The sequence below is a fragment of the Grampus griseus genome, assembly GCF_964374135.1.
Source record: "Grampus griseus genome assembly, chromosome: 20".
Lineage (NCBI taxonomy): Eukaryota > Metazoa > Chordata > Mammalia > Artiodactyla > Delphinidae > Grampus > Grampus griseus.
The window spans coordinates 12,965,812-12,988,000 of NC_139014.1; the positions used below are offsets into that span (position 1 = coordinate 12,965,812).

Here is a 22,189-nt window from a genome sequence, read left to right on the forward strand (position 1 = left end):
TTGCTCTGTCCTGGGGGAGTGGAGGAAGGAATTACCTTCAGTTAGGAGAGAAGACAAGAATTCCCTCCCACCAGCAAGAGATTGGCAGGAAGGGGGGCGGAGGGAGTCTCGGTGGGAGGACACGCCCGGCACTGGCCCTGGTCCTGGTTCTGGTCCTGAGCCGGACTGGGGTCCACCCGGAGCACATGCATGCAGAGTGAACCGCGCCCTCTCCGGGGTGGAATCCACACCATCTTTCCTTACAATTCTGCCTCCTCTTCTCTGCAAGCCCACCCTGGCTGCAGGGCAGGCAGCTCCGACATAGTGGACATAGTGCCCACCGGGGCCCAGGACACCCTGTGCAGGAGACAGAGACCTCTGCTCTCACAGCCCTCGCAGTTTGGTAAGACAGAGAGGGACAGCAAAACGAGCAGTAAGAGTCAGATTCTGCAATGGACAAGATGACCGCTCGGACCTCAGGAACACCATGGATGGAGTACCTGGGACAACACGGTCCAGCACTGACCTACCTGAGAACCAGAACGTGGGAAAATGCAAGTTCTTAGGTGGACGCCACCCAAGGCCCACACAGCCCACGCTGGCCGCCAAAGAACCACTTTGGAGCTCATTAAAGCTGAGTCTGTCGGGGAGCCCGGGAGTGTGAGTGCCTGCAGCAGCGGGCCCCCAATCTCCATCTCCAGCAAGCTCTCTCCCTGGCCAGCAGTTTCGGAACCAGTGCTGGGAAGGAGCAGCTGAGCAAACACCCGGGTCATCCCCCTTTCCTAAGCCTTAAAATGAAAGCACTCTGTACAAATAAAAAATATCTCAAAAGCTCACTACTGTCTGAGGCATCATTTTTTTAAAAAAAAATCAAGTTTAGTGGCACTTAGCAAGAGCAGAGCTTTCCAGGCACAACAGGTTATGGTGCTGACAAAAACAAGAGTGTGTGGCGTGCCGAGGGACTGGCCTCGAGGGAGTGTGAGTAGCTACGGTGCCGAGACGTCTCAGATCTGTCTTCAACTATTTTCTGTCTTTCCTCTGTTCAAGGAAAATCTTTCTGAACATGAGTGCTAACAATAAGGACTATTTCTTCTTTCAAAGAACCGGAGTAGGGCTTCCCTGGTGGCGCAGTGGTTGAGAGTCCGCCTGCCGATGCAGGGGACACGGGTTTGTGCCCCGGTCCGGGAAGATCCCACATGCCGCGGAGCGGCTGGGCCCGTGAGCCATGGCCGCTGAGCCTGCGCGTCCGGAGCCTGTGCTCCGCAACGGGAGAGGCCACAACAGTGAGAGGCCCGCGTACCGCAAAAAAAAAAAAAAAAAGAACAGGAGTAGAAGAGTCTACACACATGGATATTTACCGATCGGCAGCTGCCATCAAGTAAGGGGTCGCCCATTCCTCCACCTCATTAAATTAAGGTCGTCACCTGTTTCTTGAGCCTCCTTGGGAAGAGCCACCACTAAAATCACACGGCCCTGTTCCTGAGCCAGCCGATACCCTCCAGGCCTTGGGTCTGAAACACAAGCCCGTAATTTTTTTCTCGGGAAAGAAAAGGTGGGGGAGAGCAGAAAGGAAAGACTGGTGTGTTCGGAGAAGGAGAGGCAGGCAGGGCTGGCCATCCTGACTGCTGCTCCCAGCGTGGCCCCTGCAGGCAACAAACCTCCGGGCTTTCAGGACCGGAAGTCTGCAACACAGCGTCTTAGTGAATCCAGCTAAGAGCACCCTGCCACCTACCAACCCCCCGTACCACACAGCGGCATCAACACACTCAAATTAGTCGATAAAGTCTGTAAAAGAATTTCTACAGAAAACTTTGAATTTCCTGTCAATTATTTATTTTAAGGGAGGGGGAGTGTTTGTTTACCATGTTACACTGTTGAAGACAGAAGGAAAAGTATAACTTTAAAACGTGGCAAAATTGCCTTTGATTTTAAAACAACTGAAGTTCAGCTCAATTCACATATTCACATGAAAACGCACAACCTCCTGCCCACCAGCAGCTATAAGACAGGGGTGAGGACTCAGGGACAACGAGGCTGGCAGGGAGAAGGGACCTGGAGGGTCCCCAGTGCCCCATGCTCTGGTTCCTCCTGGCCTGGTTGCACCTCTCCTGGGGCTTCCAAGCAACTTGTCTCCTGCTTTGGGGGGCAACAGTACTTATCCACGGAGCTGAAATTTCTAGGTGACACGCGTGGAAAAGCAGCAGCCTCGACCTGTTCCAGACCTGAACGCACAACATCTCTCAACTGTTTTCTAAAGTTGTAGCAGATTATCTCTAGCTGATCCCAATATTCTTTTCTGAATGATCCCATGCTAAAATTGACAAGTCAAACATAAACATCAGGTGGCCACAGGGAACGATATTCAATACGCTGTGATAAACCATACTGGAAAAGAATATGGAAAAGAATATAAATATGTATAACTGACTCACTTTGCTGTTCAGCAGAAATTAACACAACATTGTAAGTCAACTATACTTTAGAAAAGTTTTAAAAAATTAGGTGGCATGCGATGCAGAGACAGGAGAAACAAACTTCCTCACTCGGCTGGCAACATCTGCATTTAATAAGTTACTGGCCAGTACACCATTCCAAATATAGTGAAAATAACACTATTCAGTAGCCTCGTGGTAACCACCATGCCCTGTGGTCAAATGCTTTGCTCTCAAAAACCCTCAAAGTAAAGTGCGTGGTCTCGTGTTCCACTCCCAGGAGGGACGTGGCGGGAGGCACTCAATCCTCTTCCTGCTGTCTCAACATTCCACCCCCTCCCCACACGCGCAGGGAAGAATTGGAGGGGAAATAGAAATACAAACCGCTAATATCTACATCAGTCAATGCTTCAACTTACCAGCAGTTTGGAAAAAATGTTTAATGGCAAAAGAGGCCAAAATCACTTTTTCAGTCACCTGCAAATCAGTTACTTAAAAGATCCCCCCTTCCCCCTCCCCGGCCCACCACCCAGATTCTGTGCCGGTTCCTTCTCTGATCTCACAGAGAAAAAAAGCCAGACTGCGGTGGGCACGGCATGGGGAGGACTCAGGCCTGACCCAGGCAGGACCCTGCTCTGTCCCACGCTTCCTTTTAGACCCGAAGGTGAACGGGGTCAGGGCAGGGTGTACAAGAGCCAGGAACACGAAGGTCCAGGACAGTCCCTCCTGAGAGCGAGACCTCCCCCCGCGTGTCCAGGTGGCCGAGCAGCTCTCCCAGTTGTCAGGAAGGAGACTCCCCTGGGGCCTGGGCAGGCAGCCTCCTCCATTCCCCCAGCACCGCGTCCTCCACTAGCCCCGACAGCTGGAAGCTGGGAAACTCAAGAGAAAAGCCCAGTGGATTCAACAGATCCCTGCTAGCATGTAGCACCGTACCTTAGAGAGATCACCCTTCACGTGGATCTTCCTGCAGCCAGCTTAGGAACTGCCGCCGTGCCAGGCTATCTTCCAGGCGGGCACCCCCGTTTCTAACTTAAACACAGACGCCATCGGAGGTGCTGTGCTGCTTCTCTGCACTGTAGCAGAACACTGTTCCAGGACCCAAGACGGACGGCAGGCGTGGGTGGGTGGGACGGCGGGCTCACAGCCTCCATGGCCTCAGTGGAGCACACTTCACGGGACGACAAAACCTACTGGGTATAAATGCCTGCTTGGAGGGAAAAGTGGGGACAGTCCAGGAAGCTGACCCCACCATGAAACGAAGATGACTTTGGCAAATCTAAGTGTGTTGATAACACTCCTGGAACACGGAAGACCCGGGCTGAGCCTCATGGAAGCCTCCTGTCCTGGATGTGGTGAGGGAGGCCCCCGCTGCCCTCTGACAGTCAGCATGGCCTAAGCCACCTTCTGCAGCCAGGCAAGCAGATGCTGTGCTGCTGAGAGAGGGAGTGGGGAGGTGACCACAGTGCTGCAAACACGGGGCCGAGACCTCGTGCTTGATACCCTCCAACACTGAACACATCGGCCAGCCCAGAGGGCAGCAAAAGGCCACAACTGCACAGGAGCTTGAGGGGAGAGCAGCCAGCAGCCCCAAGACCGAATGCATGCTCCAGGAGCCTACAGGTCCGCAGACACCCTGGGGAGGGCTGGGGTGCCCAGGCGCACAAGGAAGGTCAGCAGATCTGCCGGGAGGACTGGGGAAAGGGGTAGCCAGGCGATTAATTTCTCTTCACCCCTGAGGCTGGGAAAGAATTGGGTTTTGAACAGGTCAGAAACCCAGGACACCTGGAAGCAGGTCTCTCCCAGACCCAGCAGAGGCCACCCACCCGTGGATAAAAGGGCTCAGTCCCAGGAGTGGAGACCCCACACCTCCTGGCACGCCTGCTGCCACAGCCCCTGGACGGTGTGGCCTGGCCTCCAAGGGTGCAGAGTCATAAACAAACAAAATCAACCATTAATGCGCTTACGAGGACCCAGGACACAGAGCGAAGTGGCAGCTCTCTAGAGCTGCCGGAGGAGAGGACAGAAAAGAGGAGCTCTCAAAGGTGTCCTAGAACACGGAGGAATGGAAAGCATAACATCTAACTTCTAACAGCAATGGCGAAGATGAAAGAGGTGGTCACAGCCCACAGCTGAGTAAATGAACTGGAAGGTCGAACTATAATATTCAAAGTTACAGAGAAACAGAAATCAAAAGGGAAGTGAGCAAACTGTAAGACCCAACATTCAAACACGAGAAGCCAAAAGAAGAAAACAAGCTAAGAGAAGGAAATTAAGAGCCAATATAGAAAAATTCATCTCATCTGAAAAAACCTTGAGTCTGTACTTTGGAAGAGCTCGCCACGTTCCAGAAATGATTCCTGACACACACAGAAAAATTCCCAAATTCCAAGAAGATGGAAAAAATCTTAGAAATCTTTGGTAAAAAAACATATTTTAAAAACCAGTAAGTTCCAACTGACACAGAAAAAGCATGCAACAAAATCCAACACCTGTCCATGATAAAAATTCTGAGCAAGTTAGGAACAGAGGATGACACACAACGTGAAAAGCTACTGCTTCCTCCCAGGTCAGGAGGAAGTGAAGATGTCTGCTCCACGTGCATGGAAGTTCCAGCCAGAGCGATAAGGCAAGAAAGGCAAATAAAAGGCCTCCAGATGAGAGAAGAAGAAATAAAACTGCTCCCATTTGCAGATGATGTGATTGTCCACCTAGAAAATCCTCAGGAATCTAATCTAAAAACCTAGAACCAGTGAGTTCTACAAGATCAACACATAAAATAATCACATATCTATATACTAACAACGAACATAGAAATTAGAGATATTATGTCCACAAACAACTGCTCCAAAGAAAATGAAGTATGTTGGTGCAAACTTAACAAAATATGTACGTGATCTGTATCCAAAAACCACAAAATGCTGATGAAAGAAATCAAAGACGACATAAGCAAATGCAAAACACATTTTTAGGAAAGGCCACAGACACCCCCTTCTAAGTAGAATTTATTTCCTGATGATGGTGCCCAGATCACACAGCGTGGGTCCTCTGTCTGAAGGCCATAGGCCAGAGCCCCGCAGGCCCTCGTGGGAGGCACCAGCCCCACTCTGCATGGGTTTCTTCTGGGGCAAATCCCTGTGTCCCTGAGCTTTGTGCTTTGCCTCCTGGGCTTGGAGGGACTGTCTCCGCGGACTTCAACTTCCCACAAGGGGATGGGTGTCGACCTCCTGCTCACCCGAAACACTGCTGACAGACACCTTCTGAGATAATCGGGGTCTTTGTGTGACTTGCTTTCTCTCCAAAACAAATATCCTTGGACACATCTGGGACTAGGAGTGACACTGAGGTCACCCCGGGAGGCCCTTCCAACACTCTGGAAAGGCACTATTGGCCCCCAGGCAGCAGCCTGCAGGACAGCTACTAAGAGCACACTCTCTGAAGGGCTGCACTACAGTGATGGGCTCTGAAAGTCAATCTGTAAACAGACTGAGAAACTCAGAACATCGCTCTCCATGGAAATGACAGCCAACAGGATGGCTGGGTTCCAAGATAAGTATACAGAAGTATCTAATTCAGTCTAACGGAACCATTTAAATTGAACACATAAACCCGAACTCCACTCATTCATTTAACAAGTATCTATTAATACCTACTATTTGCCAAGTTCCAGGTGCTTCAGAAACATCAGTGATAAAACAGGGCCTATTCCCTCCTGTGTGCAGCTGGCATTCTATCAGGGAAGGCAGACAATGACGATAATAAAGAACGCAGTATTGAAGGTGGTAAATGCCGTGTGCAGATCTGAAGTGCTGGGGGTGGGAAATCCCAGGCGCAGGCAGGCCCCACCACTGCACAGAGGGGTGAAAGCATCACTGAGAAGCCGGAGGGGATGGTGTGTTGGGTAAGGCAGGTGCATGAGAGAGAGAAAGGGCAGGGCCCGAGGGCGTGGGCTGCAGGAGGTGAAGCGGCCGCTCTCAGGGGAGGCTAAGGAGGCAGCAGAGGCACAGGGCCTGAAGTCACCTGAGCTCTGGCTTTCGCTGTCTCCGTCTGTCTGTTCGCTGCTGTATCCCTTGCACCCGCTGCTGAACCTGGCACATCCAGGTACTGATTTGCTGAATGAATGAACTCCAGTCCCAGGAGCAGCATGGGAGCTGGTCTCCCCTGATGTTGTCACTCCTAGTGAAATGTGTTCTGAATCCAAACACGGGCACCAGACTGCATCCCAGGTGGCTAACAAGTCAAAATGCAACCTCGATGCCCCAGCAAAGGGGCCTCATGAACCCATTCTTCGTGCAGAAATGGTCCATTCTGATGCACCATCTGTGGTTGTGCAGCGCTGGCATCACTCCCGTGCTGAGACGGAACACAGCGGGCACACTCGCACCCAGCCTTCACTGGAGACCACAGCCATCTTCTTCCCACAAGTACACACTCAGGGGCCAAGGCCTGTTCCCCGCAGACCCTGCCACCATCCTCACACTCCGTTCCCAGACAGGGAACGCCTCCTTCATCAAGTGACCAGAGGGCCATCGTCAGGGTTGGGGCAAATCAAAATCACAGGCACCCAAGGAGACAGTGAGGAGAAGGCAGCACCCCTTCTGAGATTTCTGGACAGAGACACTTGGCCCAACACCGTTACTCAGTTTTAAGGGCATTCTACAAAAGTGCCTGGGAATCTTCGAAAACATCAAGATGAAGAAAGTCAGGGAGGTGCTGTGGAATGCTCCAGAGGAGGAGATGAAAGACTCCCAGGTAAAGGCAACATGGGTTCTGGGGCCCTTGGATGAAACGTGAATGAGGTGGGCACTAGTATCAGCCACCTGTCGGCGAGACATTCCTGCTCTGGGTCGGAGGAGACGTTCTTCTTTACAGGAAACACACACGGAAGTACTCCGGGCTGATGGGTGCAATGCTGGCCTTCAAAACAGAGTTTTTGGTACTATCCCTGCCACTCTTCTCAAAGTTGGAAAAAGGAAAATGGGCAAAAAGATGTAAACACGTGTCACGAAAAGAGGAAACTCACATGGCCAACTGACGTGGAGTGAGGCTGACCACAGCTCGAGATCAGGGGGCACAAATCAAAGCACAGAGGGGCTCCACTCTGCTCCCACCTGCTGGACAAGATTTAAGAGCCTGAGGACACCCAGTGCTGGGGAGGCTCGGGACCCACAATGACCTGCCAGAAGGGATGGACGTCTCCAGCCACATGACAGCAGCACAGCTCCTCTCTCACAGACGAACCCGCTCATCCCCTGAGTCCTGGACGCTCACTTCTGGGTGTGAATACAAGAGGAACTCTCATACGTGTACAACAGGGGGTGCGTGCAAGAACGTCCACAGCAGCTATTCACAAGGGCAAGAGCGTGGAAGCGGTCCGGGTGCCCTTCAGTAGGAGCATATGGGTGAATACACGCAGTGTGTTTGCCCAGTGGAATGTTGTACAGCAGACGAATGAATGAGCTGCAGACAATAGAGAAACAGAATGGAACAGAAAGTCTGGAAATAAACCTACACTGACATGGCCAATTGATTCTCAACAAAGCACGGAGGGAATTCAATTGAGAAAAGAAAGTCTCGTCAACATTGGTGCAACTTAATATTCATATGAAAAAATTAACGCCTGCTTCCTACCACATGAGACACAGAAATGAACACAAGGTGGATAATGGGTCTAAACATAAAAGTAAGAAAACAAGAGAATAACTCTTTTAGGGCAAGCAGAAACTTCTCAGGAAAAAAAAATTTAACTATAAAAGAGAAAAATCAATAATTGGAACTTCATCAAGACTTAAACTTCTGCTCATCAAAAGACACCATTAAAAAATGAAAAGGCAAGCCACAGACAGGGAGAAAATACTCAAAACACACATCTGACAAAGGACTTGTATCCAGAATACACAACAAACATTCACAACTCACGAATAAGACAAACAACCCATTTTTTAAAAAATAGGCAAAGATTTGGACATCTCACAAAAGAGGATTTATGAATTGCCCATAAACCGATGAGAAGGTGCTCAACGTCACTAGCCATCAGGGAATGTAAATGAAAACAAAGGAGACGCACTTCACATCTGCTAGAATGGTTGAAACCAAGGCTGACCCATCAATGTTGGGAGAAGGTGGAGGGACACAGAGCGGCCATACTGCACCCGCCAGGTCCCTTCACCTGCAATTCCTCAACTCCGCCCCTCGGTATCTTCCCAAGAGAAAGGGAAACACACACCCACAGAAAGACTTACATCAGGATGTTTATGGCACTTTTATTGAAATAACAGGGGACTTCCCTGGTGGTCTAGTGATTAAGAATCCGCCTTCCAATGCAGGGGAAGCAGGTGCAATCCCTGGTCAGGGAACTAAGATCCCACATGCCGTGGGGCAACCCAAGCCTGCGCGCTCTAGAGCCTGTGTGCCACAACTAGAGAGCCTGCGTGCCACAACTACTGAGCCCGCATGCTCTGGAGCCTGTGCGCCACAGCTAGAGAGAGAAGCCCGTGTACCGCAACTAGAGAGCCCGCATGCCTCAACTAAGACCCGATGCAGCCAAATAAATTAACTAATTAAAAATAAAATAAAATAACCCAAACTGGCAACTGCTCGAATGTCGACCAGCAGTAGCACAGAAACTAACTGTGGTAGCTTCACACCACGGGTTAAAGCACAGAGCGACCCACCACCCCTCACAGTCACGGGGGACCACGACGTGGCGTGGAAGCTAAACGCAGGTGCTCACACCATGTGGCTTCACTCACGCTGTCTGGAAGCAGCTCTGGATGACGGAAACATCTTCCGCCCTGACTGGGCTGTTAGTTATAGGGGTGTATAAAAGTGTCAAAACCCTCACATTGCTCACTTTGTACACAGTTTTCACGCTGAAATCTTGCATTTCACTGTATATAAATTTTACCTCAATTTAAAACAACAGGATGAACTATAATGACGTGCAACGACATGGATGGACCTTAACAATTTAAGTTTAAAAAGTTCAAAAATATTATATACAGCCTGGTACTCTTTTTATAAAGTTAAACACAACTGAGAACTTTTAATTGATTTTTCTCAGATTTGCATAGATACCAAAACGCTCAGCAGTGGGTGAGGACAGGGCATCATGTGGCGGTTGCCAGGAGCAGAAGTCAGCATAACGAGGTCGGAGCCGGGAGCTCACGTTAGCCTCGGACAGCAGGCTCACAGGTGCCGAGCATTATCAAAATAAACATGCAGGCACAGTCACGGACACAGAAGCAAACAACAAGACGGATGCATGGACCAGTGACGAGGAGGCATCCTGAACCCAGGTTCAGGGTTCATCCAGTTTTGTGCCCCTGAGACCCTGGGACCTAAATTCACAAAGAGGAAAAGAAATCACCATGGAAACTGGAAAACAACGATGATAACTAAAATTTCTGCTCAGAACTTATGGGATACTCCACAGCTGTCATGAGAAGAAAACAATTGCCTTACATTGCACTTCAGAGAAGGGAGGGGCTGCAAGCAAGGAGCTCGGGGTCCAATTTAAGGTCAGAGGTCGAGCACCAGGATGAGCCTGAACACAGCAGAAGAAACAAAACCACAAAGATGGAAAATCAAAGGAACAAAACAAATAAACGTAGAGGAAAATGAGCCCAAAGGGCAGTGGTCAGACAAAAGGAGTGTAGCCCCACCCTGGAGGAGCCCTGCACCCCCAGACCTGGAGCAGCGCCTCACCCCCAGACCTGGAGGAGCCCAAGGGAAGACTGCATACAGATAAATGTTCTCAGAGTGCCTTAAAGTCACTAAAAAGAAAATCTATAGTTGAGTATACACTACACATACAATTATGTGTTCTTTTCTCACCCATCATAATCATCTGTCATGTTATTAAAAATTCTTTATGAGCATTACAGTAATTCTCTCATACAGATTGACCACAATTCACTTCACTGTTAATCTACTATCCAGTATTAACTTGTTTCCATTAACTAATTTTCCGTCATTATAAATAACACTAAAGCCTCTTTGTACATAAATCATTTTCAGAATTTCAAGGATACCTAGAAGTGAAATTCAGGGTCAAGGGCACAAGCATTTTTTTTTTTTTTTTGCGGTACGCGCGCCTCTCACTGTTGTGGCCTCTCCTGTTGCGGAGCACAGGCTCCAGACGCGCAGGCTCAGCAGCCATGGCTCACGGGCCCAGCCGCTACGCGGCATGTGGGATCTTCCCGGACCGGGGCACAAACCCGTGTCCCCTGCATCGGCAGGCAGACTCTCAACCACTGCGCCACCGGGGAAGCCCGGGCACAAGCATTTTTAAAGTTCTTAATACAAAATGCAAAATTATGCTGTCAATGCTACCAGTTCACGTTGCATTTCCAAACACTGAGTATCTACATTTGTAGAGAACTTTGTTAATTTGATTTTTAAAAGTAGTATCTCAGTTAATTTAATTTGTGTTTGATCACAAACGATGTAACATTTTTTAAAGGTCATTGTTTGCATGTCTACCTCTGAGAGTATCAACTCCTGTCCTTTCCTATTTATCTACCACTCATTTTTCTTTGTGTTTTCTCACCAACTTGCATGAGTTACTTCTATTTAAGGTTATTAATCTTTTAAGCATTGTATTTGTCAAGACCTTCCTAGCTTATCTTCACTTTGTTTATATGTTTCTCTGCTGTGCAATTTTGTGTCTATATGTAACCCTATTTATCAAAAATCAGTTCCCTCATTAGGTGCTACAGCAATTAAACAGCAACGACTTATCAACCTTAAAGGCCGATTGTAACGTATTAGAACAATGATTTTCAAGAACCACACTAAAATGTAATACCTCTTAATTATTCAAAACATATAGTCACACGTTTTAAATAAAACAAAGAGTTACTTACCGAATCCAAAAAGCAAAGGTAAGATCCTGAGCTCTGTGCTATGGCTTGATTTTTAGAATATCCGACTGTTTAAAGAAGAAAAGGAAAAGCTCTTTTAGAATTCAATTTTCAATGAATTCTCTTTCATAAAATTCAGTGTGATGCACACAGTAGGAAAGCTAGGAACATTCTGCACCACCAACTAAAAAATCAGGCCTCTTTAGAAGAAACTGATGGAGTAAGTATAATGATAAGAGACAACAGTCCACCCAGTACCAGTGTTAAAGCAGGATGTGCTCACAGGAGGAAAATAAAGTCAGCAAACATTTATCCAGTACAGCACTAAGCTAAACCCTGGGGAATACTTTTAAAAAACAAAATTACAATGTCCCTGAATGGAAGGACTTGAGAAGAACTGGCAGGAACACTTTCTATAAAGTCTCTGTTGATAAAAGTCACGATACGGTTACCCGGCAGTTGGGGCCACATACACATGTGCGATCAGCTGGTAGAAGCTCACTGGACTGGACACTTCGTGGGCAGTTACCTGAACACGTATTTCAGTGATGAGGTACAGGCCCTGTCAGTGTCCACTGTTCCTGCACATACTGGGACTCCCAGCTCTTCCGGGAGGTACAGACCCTACTTCACCAAGACATGATCGGCACAAGAACCCCTCTTGGGATGGAAAATACACCACGCGTATGAAAATACACAAGGAGGATGGACAATCGTGGCCGCACGCGGCGTGGGTGCCCCTTGCACCGCCGAGCACAGGGAGCAGGCACCATGTGGGGACGGCACACGGAGCACAAAGGCAGCAGATTCACCTGCGCACCTGGAAATCAGGGAAGCGGTTTCCCTTGGGGAGGGGGGCTTCTGGGCCGGTGATGTCGCTCTTCATCAGGGTGCTGGCTGCACGGTGTGCTCAGTTTGTGAAAATTAATTGAGCTGTACAAAGATGATAGGTGTACTTTTCTGTATGGATATTATATCTTAAGAAATGTTTTAGAATCCTTGCCTTCAGAGATTAGACCTGAGTTGGAAGGAGAGGTAACCGACAACCTATATTAAATGCCAAATGAACGGTGGGAAGCTCTAGGGAGGCTTATGGAGAGAAGACGAGACCACGGCAGAGGGGGCCAGAGAGATGACGCGAGTTTACATCGAGAGAATGGGGTTCTGAGTGATGAACTGGGCAGTGAGCAGCATGGGGAGGACCGGCAGCTTTCAAGGGAGGGCAGCCAGGATAAGGCTTCCGAATAAGGAACAGAGCGCAGAAATGAACACAACAGCAAGCTCGATCTACATGCTGAGGGCGGGGCAGGTTAGAGGAGGCACTTAGTCCAAAAGAGGGGACCAAGGGGCCTTCGAGGGGCACAATTCCCACCTTCCCTAGAAAGGAAATTCTGGTGCCTGAATCGTATTACAGAGACACTTAGATTTGGTGCCACCGAGGAAAGTCGCACAAAGCAGAACAGGTGTGGGCAGAGTTAAAACAATAAATCCCTCTTACTCAGAGCTGAGACAACCCGAAAAATGTTGGTCCCAGGGGACACCAGCAAAGTGTCTGCCCCAGGCCTCACCCCAGGTGCTCCCCAGTTTTCCGCTGTAAGGGGAACAGGGAGAGAAGGCAGGTCCCTCCTGTTACTCAGCCACTTTCTGGAACAAACCACACTGCAACCAGAAGTAAGGACCTTGGCCCTCATGCAGGGCGTCAAAGGGTGTGACCTAGAGCAGTGCCTTTGGCTGTTTTCACATGAGGTAGCACCTTAATTTCCAGCATTAATCCTAGAGCTTAGCCAACCCAAACCAGTTAGCAGGACAGTCACAGATTTCAAAGAACCACAGGTATAACAAGCAAGAGAAGGAAATGCACACAAGGGGAGACAGGGGCCTGGCTCCTGACCTATAGCAACTATAGGTAAATCTCCATCATCACCACAAAGCAAGGCAGGCCCAGAGAAAGAGCTCATGGAATCAAAACGAAAAATGGGAAAAGACACGCTGAAATTAACAGGGGCTGTGTTTAAAAAGTGGTTTTATTAGCGTTGGGTTTTAGAAGGGGAAATATCAAACCCAAGAATTTGGGTAATGAAGGAAAATGCATCTACTAAGGAAGCTGAAAGTTTCTCACGATGAATCTTGTGTTTGGCAAAGATAAGGAATTTGCTTTAATATTATTGCCTTGAAAAGTCAAATGTTTGTGCCAGGGCCTGATGTTTGGGGAGGTCTGTCCCTTTGTGAGGGGAGTCGGTTGTCATGGCCACAGCAGGAAAAACTCCCGCCTCGGTGCGATATTAACATTCCTTACTCTTGGAGAGAAGAGGGTGGGATTGTGTTTTATTTCAATTTTAGCAAGTGACCACATTATTAAGAAATGTTTTGCTCTATTATGATATGAAATAATAGTAAATGAATCTTAACCCAATTTAAATACCCAACACTCCTGAAAATAGACACTTTGGATCTACATTATCCAATAGTCGATATAACATTTCCTATTTAAGAAAATATTGTTCTAGGAAAATATGTCCTTTCTGACATAATCCAAATTAACTGTTTTATTATGTGTAACACAGGATTCCCATGAATTCGCTTGCTTTATCCAACTTCAGTGAGACAGCAGAATCATTTCTTCACAATGTTACAACTTACTTTTTTATTATTTATAGAATACATACAAATACGATATGGCTCAAGTTATATCTACTCTTTAAAAAGTGTTTTATGAATGATAAAACTTGCTTTTAAAGTGGAGATTAGACAAGCAATCGCAAGTCATCAAAATGCCTTTAAATTACTTCTGTTCAACTATGGAAGATGCGAAACATCTTAATTAAAGAATATTTTGAAAGGTTGCTCACAGTAGTTTCAAAAACCACCATTTGTTTACACACATTTCAGAAGCAAGTTGAAATGGATGTCGCACAATAACTGACGTATAAAAAATTTTCTATTTCAAACAGACTAAAGATAATGAAAACAAGAAATAATTCGGGGGAAGATACTAAAAATATGCATGAGATGGAGGAGGAGGAAGACAATAACAGAACAGCTGCTAAGACTTCTCAAGGGCCCACCGTGTGTGGCCTCCTCTGGAACCCGGCACACATCAGCTTGTCTTACGCCCTCCCGACACCCACACGGGCACCTACTGCTACAGCCTGTTCACAAAGAAGGAAACGGAGGCGCGGGGTGGGTGCAGTGGACCCAACCCCGCAGCGGCTCCAGAGCCCCCTCGCTCGAGCACCTGCCCCGTCGCCCATCCTCGGCACCTCAGAGGCTGCACCAGAAGGCAGGACCGTGTGCTGCCCTCACCTACCACAAGGCACCTCTGCGTGGGGTCACTGTGCGATGTCAGAGAACACGGTCTTTCCACAGGAACCTTCTAAAATAGCAGGGAAAAGGCTTTCTTCTTTTAAAAGACCAAGATTTTAAAATTATTTCTGATTTAACAATTTTTTCTGAACTATTTTAGACAATTTTCTGCTTTCCTAAGTAGAGTGCACTGGCTGCTGTTGTGAGGAACGCAAGGCAGGGCAGGGGAGCACTTTCTGGGAGAGAAGTCTCTGCTTCGTTCTCTGAAGCCCAACTATTTCTTAGCCCATTTTCACCAACATCCACCCTCTACTTGCCCCCCTTCCAAAAAAAAAAAATGCTGGCAGGAAGCTGCAAAAGGTAAAGTGAAGGGCACCTGCCCTGGCTGCCCTCAGTGGAAGGAGATGCACGTAAGCCCCTCGTGGAGAAGCACACTATCTTACTTGAGAGCCAGTGTTCAGAGATGCTTAAATCTGTTTGAGGGCGGGCCCCAGAGAGCTCGATCCCAGCTGTGCCATCGAGGGGGGCAGTATGAACTCTGAGTAAATCAGGACTCAGGCGAGACCCACGTGAGCTTGCAAGGTGCACAAGCAAGAATCAGCAAGTGAGATCCACTGAGTCCCCCGACCACCCAACACCAGCAGAAAAGAGCAGAGAGAAAGCGGGAAGATGAGAAGGGGTCTTGGAGGACAAGGGGCATCTAGAAAGAGTAGAACTGCCTCTCCCGCTCACACCTCTCCCCTGAGAGCTACCTTGAATGCTTCAATCCTATGCCACACCCTACTGACCCACCCACCCACCTGGAAAGGATCTGAGTAGCTGCGAGCCTTTGTTTTGGCAAGTCACCCGCTGGGTTCGAACAGGATCTCATAGCCGAGCTAACACCCCCCTGGATCTCATCTGAGGGGTATTCCAGAGGGATCCCAAACCTTCAGCTGTGTCGGGAGCTACAAGGTTCCCTTAAGACCAAGCTCACTACGGAGGTGAAGCTACACCATTCCTGAGGATTTTAAAGGAGTGGTTCTCAACCCTGGATGCGCTTCAGTATGTTTTGGGAAGCTTTTACAACACGCATGCCATGGTTGCACCCCAGACCGATTACACGAGAACATCTTAGGGTAGGACTCAGGCATCAGGACTCTTAAAGCCTCTCCAGGCAATTCTAACATGCTACCAAAGTTGAGGACTACTTTTTAAAGAAAGACATGACTCCTAAAGCCTATAGGAACCTGTCCACCAGCCTATCATCTGCCCTACCTCTACCTTCAACCCCACCAGCCACAGTCTCAGCATCTGTCCTGCCTCCACTTTCAGCTCTAGCAATGTGTGCAGGCATATTGTTTTCAAGTCTTATATGAAAACTGTAAAGTCAAACTACTGGAAGCACACTAGATTACAATTAAAGCTAAAAATGCAAAGCGAACCATTTTTACAGAAACAGAGGATGAATGAAGAAACAACCACAACTTGGCCCAGCATCATGAAATTTCAAAACTCAAAACATAAAGAGAAAAATCTTAGACACTTTCAGAAAAGATGCCTTTAAAATAACAAGAATCAGACTTACATAAGATTTCTTACTAGAATCAGGGGATACCAGAAGATAATGAAGCAACTCCTCCAAAATTCTAAGGAAAATTATTTTGCACCTAGAATTCTATACCCAGACAAACTGCCAATTGAGTATAAGTACAAAATAAAGACATTTTTAGACATGTAAATACTCTAAATATTTTACCATCCACATACTGGATATGAAAAAATTATTTGAAGAAGTACTTAAGAGAAATTAAAAAGGAACACAATTAAAAAGAAAATTAGGGGCTTCCCTGGTGGCGCAGTGGTTGAAAGTCCGCCTGCCGATGCAGAGGACACAGGTTCGTGCCCCGGTCCGGGAAGATCCCACGGAGCCGCTAGGCCCGTGAGCCATGGCCGCTGAGCCTGTGCATCCGGAGCCTGTGCTCCACAACGGGAGAGGCCACAACAGTGAGAGGCCTGAGTATCGCAAAAAAAAAAAAAGAAAAGAAAAGAAAATTAAATAAAATAAAAAGAGAAGTAAAAAAAAAAAAAAAAAACCAAACAATGGTGCATGTGTATACAGTAGAAGGGAATAAAGCAGAAGATTTTTTAAAGGCTCCACAGATTCTGACACCTGGGAATCCCCTCAGTGTGCAGCACGGGGTTAGCAGCAGATTTATTTCAGTTCCTCCTCCAAGTCTAATCCACTAGGTGGTCTGCAGTGAATAACAGTTACTTAAAAAACCATTAGTGCTGTTTTTGCAAGGTTTAAGCTGTTGGAATCACCTAAGTCAAGTACATAAAACAACAAGAGTTACAGAACAGAATGTAAAGATTATAAGCCCTGACAATATAGATATATTATGACAAACCAAAACTCTGAGGGGGGAAAGAAGAGAAAGGGAAGTGTGAAGAACCTACAGTGGGCTAAATGTTTCCTCTTTCATAGCAAGTATCAACTGACACTGTGAGTTAAATAAATCCAGTAGGAACTAAAAAACACGGGTTGCTCCTAGGGCGTGGAGCTGTTACATTTCATTGCAGACCTTTCTGTGTGCCTGAATTTTCTTTTTTTTTTTTTAACCACAAACTGGTATTAAAAAAAAAATCTGTAATTAGTCAAAGTAGACATTTATTCGTGAAAATAAGTAAACGGTTTTCCTGCTATCTAAATGCAGGCTGTGAGGCTAGTTTACACGGGAGCTTGAGGCAAAAGTGGGCTGAATTGCTCTACACAGTTATTGCTCTCATGAAGCTACATCAGCAAGTCCAAGACCTTCTGTTCTCACCCCTGAGCCAGACATGTAACCCACACAAAAAACTACAGACCAACGTTCCATATGTATATAGATGTCAAAATCCTTAAGAAAACCGAATAATTGCATTGTATGAAAATACTATAGTGTTATGGCTGGTTAGTTCTGGCACTGCAAGAGTGGTTCACTGTTAAGAAAAATACTAATGTAATTTACTACAATAAAAATGTTAGGAGAAAAACATAGGCAATCACCTTAACAGACAACTAAAAGACGTCTAATAAATTCTACACTGACGCCTCTTTTTTTTTTTTCCTGGCTACACCATGCAGCACATGGGATCTTAGATCTCCATCAGGGATCAAACCCACGTCCCCAGCATTGGAAGTGCAGAGTCTTAACCGCTGGACCAACAGGGAAGTCCCTGATGCCTCATTTTATGAAGGCTTACTAAATTAGAAATATCAAGGTACCTTGATAAAGGTATCTATCAGAAAGCAATAGTAAATGTCATACTTTTAGCACTGAAACACTACGAACATTCCCACTAAGCCAGCATAATCAAAGGATTCATTAATGTGATTCCACATTGTTCTTCTACCCCCAAAAAAATATGAAAAATAAAGAATAAATTAGAAATAAAGAAACAAAATTATAATATTTATTCAGGATTAGATTACCTAAATAGAAAATCTGAGATAATGTGAAAAACCATCAGCGTTGGACAAGACAGGGAACCAGTGAAACTGGTAGTCTACCCTCTCTACCCAAGTCCAACACTAGAAACAAAAGGAGATCATAGACTCTGAACTTCCGATTTAAAAACTGCAAGAACCTCGAGAGGAGACAGAAGGAGGTTGTACCCTGACGTGGAAGGAAACCCAAATACCACAGTCCAGAGGCTCGCTTGGCAAGAACTTCTGGATTGTGTTCTTTCCTCCACCCGCCACTGTGTGGGGAGCTGACTGCCCGCCCCTCCCTCCATCGCTGTGAAGCAAAAGAACAGCAGGTTCAGGAGGCAGCACCAGGACTGGGAGAAGCTATTCCCACAAACACAGAAGACGGCCATTTCAGGCCTCCTCCTTCTCTTCTCCCTGTCCACTCCAAAAAGGAAAGGAATTGCACGGAACAGAGGAAGATGGAAGGATGAACAGAAGGAAGGGAAGCGGGGGGTGGGGGGTGGGCAAAAGCAGTACAGGCAGGTTACCTAAGGGGCACGCTCACCTGTATGGGGCAGTGCTCTGGGGGCAGCAAGTAGGGACTAAAGGAAGGATAATAAAGCTTGTGATGAAATTTCTTCATCACAGGATCCACCAGCCAACACTCAAACATGCCAGATAAGGACATACAAAAGGTAAAAGAATTCATCGTCAGTAGACCATCACTGCAAGAAATGTTTTAAAAAGTCCAGGCAGAAGGAAAATCATAGAAGACGGAAATCTGGCTTTACACAAATAAAGAGCACTAAAAACTAACTATATGAGTAAATGAGTAATTTTCTTTCTTATTATTTAAATCTCTTAAAAAGATGATTGACTGTTTAAACTAAGTTAATACCAACGTTTGTGGGGTTTATGGTACATGTAAAAGTAGAATGCATGACAACAACAGCAAAAAAGGTAAGAGGGGAGAAAAGGACATGTACTGTCATGAGGTTCTCACACTATATGTGAAGTTGTACACACATTTGAGGGGCGGAACTTGGTAAGTTGACAGTATATTCTGTAAACTCCAAATCAACCACTAACAAGGCAAAAAAGGAATTATAGCTAATAAGCCAACAAAGGAGATAAAATAGAACCAAAAGAAATTTTGATTGGAGCAGGCCTGACAGCACAAGTTCCACAGACTGCTTGCCAGCAAAACTGGTAAAAATTATTTTTTAATAATTCAATTTTTAAAAATTATTTTTAAAATAATTTTTTAAAAACCCAACCATTTACAGTCTCTGGAAATGGCCCTAACACACAGCAAATGAAAAAAATATTTATTCAAGAAAATCTATTAAAACTTAGTAATAGTGAGGGTCTAGGTATGTGAGCCAAGACCTGCTCCTTCCCTCCCCCAAGAAGGAAGCTCCACCCCAGACAGGTACAGCCAAAAATACAGGGTTCCCTCTTCTGCTAGGCCCGACAGAAAGCTATTTTTCTGGGAGACATAGGGCATCAGCATTTCTCATCCTGGCTCCAGGTACCTGTTGCTGAGGCTGCGTCCCAGGCAAGTGCAGTTGAAAAGTGGGGCTCCCTTCTCCCACTCAGCCCCCATGCTGGGATGGACTCTCTGTCTACACTGGGAATGGTATCACCAAGGATACTGGGGACCCAAATGCCCTTGCCCTAGTTTATGGGGTGGGGGTTCCATACTGAGAGAGACATGGGGTAACTGCCCACCCCCTGCTTCATCTGCAACAGGGTGTGAAGGTCAAGCCCTAGGGTACACCCAAAACAGTGGTGAGAGGCAGCTGGTAAAGGAGATTGGTAGATTCATTGGCAATATAGGCTAAACTGTGGGACGACCAGTTTGCTAGACATAAACGGGTAAGAGACAGCTGAGAAGAGCCCTCCTGGTGTCAGAACAAACTTTAAACACTGACCTCAAGAACTATTCCTTTGAAGGAATATGAATTCACTTGAATTATTCTTATATAGCAATTTATGCTCTTAGGTATTGTTGAAAACAGTAAAGCAGTCAGCAATAAGTGGAGCTTGACAGCTGGGTGTGGTCAGGGAGAGAGAGGCCAGCCCACACCACTGCCACCTCAGGGTGACTGTGGGTACACCCAGCGCTGTATTCCTGAGAGAGATCATTAGAGGTTTCACACTGCAAGGGCAGGGGAGCAGACTTTACTAAAATTATCCAACCAGTCAATATACAAGCAAACAAGTCAATAATAATAACAAGCCTAGTCGGGGTGGGGGGGACCAGTACCCAGAGTTACTATAATATATTATCTAATATGTCCAGTTTCCAACAAAAATTAGGAGACATGCAAAGAAACAAGAAAGCATTACCCAGACACCGAATAAAAAGAAGGCCCAGAAACTTCTAGTGAGAACATCACGGTGTCTGATTTAACAAAGACCTCAAAGTAACCATTATAAATATGTTCAAAGACTTAAAGGAAACCGTAATTAAAGAAGCAAAGAAAGGTATGAAGACAATGTCATATCAAATCAAGAGTATCAATAAAGAGACAGAAATTATTAAAAAGGATCAACTGGAAATTCTAGAGCTGAAAAGTATAACACCCTAACTAAAAAATACCCTGGAGGAACTCAACAGTATATTTGAATCGGCAGAAAAATTAGCAAACTTGATGGATAAAAATAATGCAATCTGAAGAACAGGGAGAAAAAAGAATGAAGAAAAATAAACACGACCTCAGAGAAATCTGAAATACTATTAAACACACTAACATATGCATAATAGTAGTACCAAAAGAAAAGGAGAGAGCAATAAGCACAAAAAATATTCAAAGATATAACGGCTAAAATCTTTCCAAATGCAGTGAAAAACATTAATCTACACATTCAAGAAGCTCAACAAACTCCAAGTAGGATAAACTCAATAGATTCACAACTAGATACATCATAGTAAAAACACTGAAAGCCAAAAACAGGGAGAAACTCTTAAAAGAGACAAGGGAAAAAAAAGGAAATCTCAATAAGATTAACAGTTGACTTTTCAGCGCCAACAATGGAGGCCAGAAGGCAGTGGGATAACATATTCAAAGAACTCAAAGAAAAAACTGTTAACCAAGAATCCTATATCCAACAAAACTATCTTTCAAAAATAAAGGAGAAATTAAGACATTCCAAATAAACAAACACTGAGAGAAATTGTTGTTGATTCACCTTACAAGAGATACTAAAGGAAGTTCTTTAGATTAAAAAGATTGACCCCAAGTGATTCCAGGGAGTATTTCAAATCCATGAAAGAAAAAAAGAGAGCACCAGTAAAGTAACTGTTAATTATAAAAGACAACATAAATGCATATTTCTTCTCCTTTCTTCTGCTAACTGAAGTAGCAGTAGTAAAAAAAAAAAAAAAATTGTATAAAACAATATGTAACAACCCAATCAAAAAATGGGTGGGGGCTTCCCTAGTGGCACAGCGGTTGAGAGTCCACCGGCCGATGCAGGGGACACGGGTTTGTGCCCCGGTCCGGGAAGATCCCACATGCCACGGGGCGGCTGGGCCCATGAGCCATGGCCGCTGAGCCTGCACGTCCAGAGCCTGTGCTCCGCAACAGGAGAGGCCACAAGAGTGAGAGGCCTGCGTACTGCAAAAAAAAAAAAAAAAAAATCTACGAACAATAAATGCTGGAGAGGGTGTGGAAAAAAGGGAACCCTCCTACACCGTTGGTGGGATTGTAAATTGATGCAGCCACTACGGAGAACAGTATGGCAATTTCTTTAAAAACTAAACATAGAGCTACCATATGATCCAGCAATCCCACTCCTGGGCATATATCTGGAGAAAACCATAATTCGAAAGGATACACGCACCCCAGTGTTCACTGCAGCACTATTTACAATAGCCAGGACATGGAAATAACCTATATGTCCATCGACAGAGGAATGGATAAAGAAGATATGGTACATATATACCATGGAATATTACTCAGTCATAAAAAAGAATGAAATAATGCCATTTGCAGCAACATGGATGGACCTAGAGACTGTCACACAGAGTGAAGTAAGTCAGAAAGAGAAAAACCAATATTAATGCATATATGTGGAATCTAGAAAAATGGTACAGGTGAACCAGTCTGCAAGGCAGAAATAGAGACACAGATGTAGAGAACAAATGTATGGACACCAAGGAGAGAAAGCAGGGG

The 22,189-nt window shown here is 46.0% G+C and overlaps 1 protein-coding gene across 3 annotated transcripts in view; it reads right to left on the reverse strand.

Moving 5' to 3' along the window:
* Positions 1-22,189, reverse strand: part of B3GNTL1 (UDP-GlcNAc:betaGal beta-1,3-N-acetylglucosaminyltransferase like 1) — a 115,957-nt gene that overhangs the window by 84,290 nt on the left and 9,478 nt on the right. For 2 of the 3 annotated variants that reach the window (XM_082679822.1, XM_082679823.1), the window contains exon 4: positions 11,276-11,340. In XM_082679822.1, the coding sequence (XP_082535948.1) occupies positions 11,276-11,340 (65 nt within the window). Of the gene's footprint in view, positions 1-3,344; positions 3,421-11,275; positions 11,341-22,189 lie in introns of those variants that run through there. The other variant, XM_082679824.1, reaches the window with a different exon arrangement.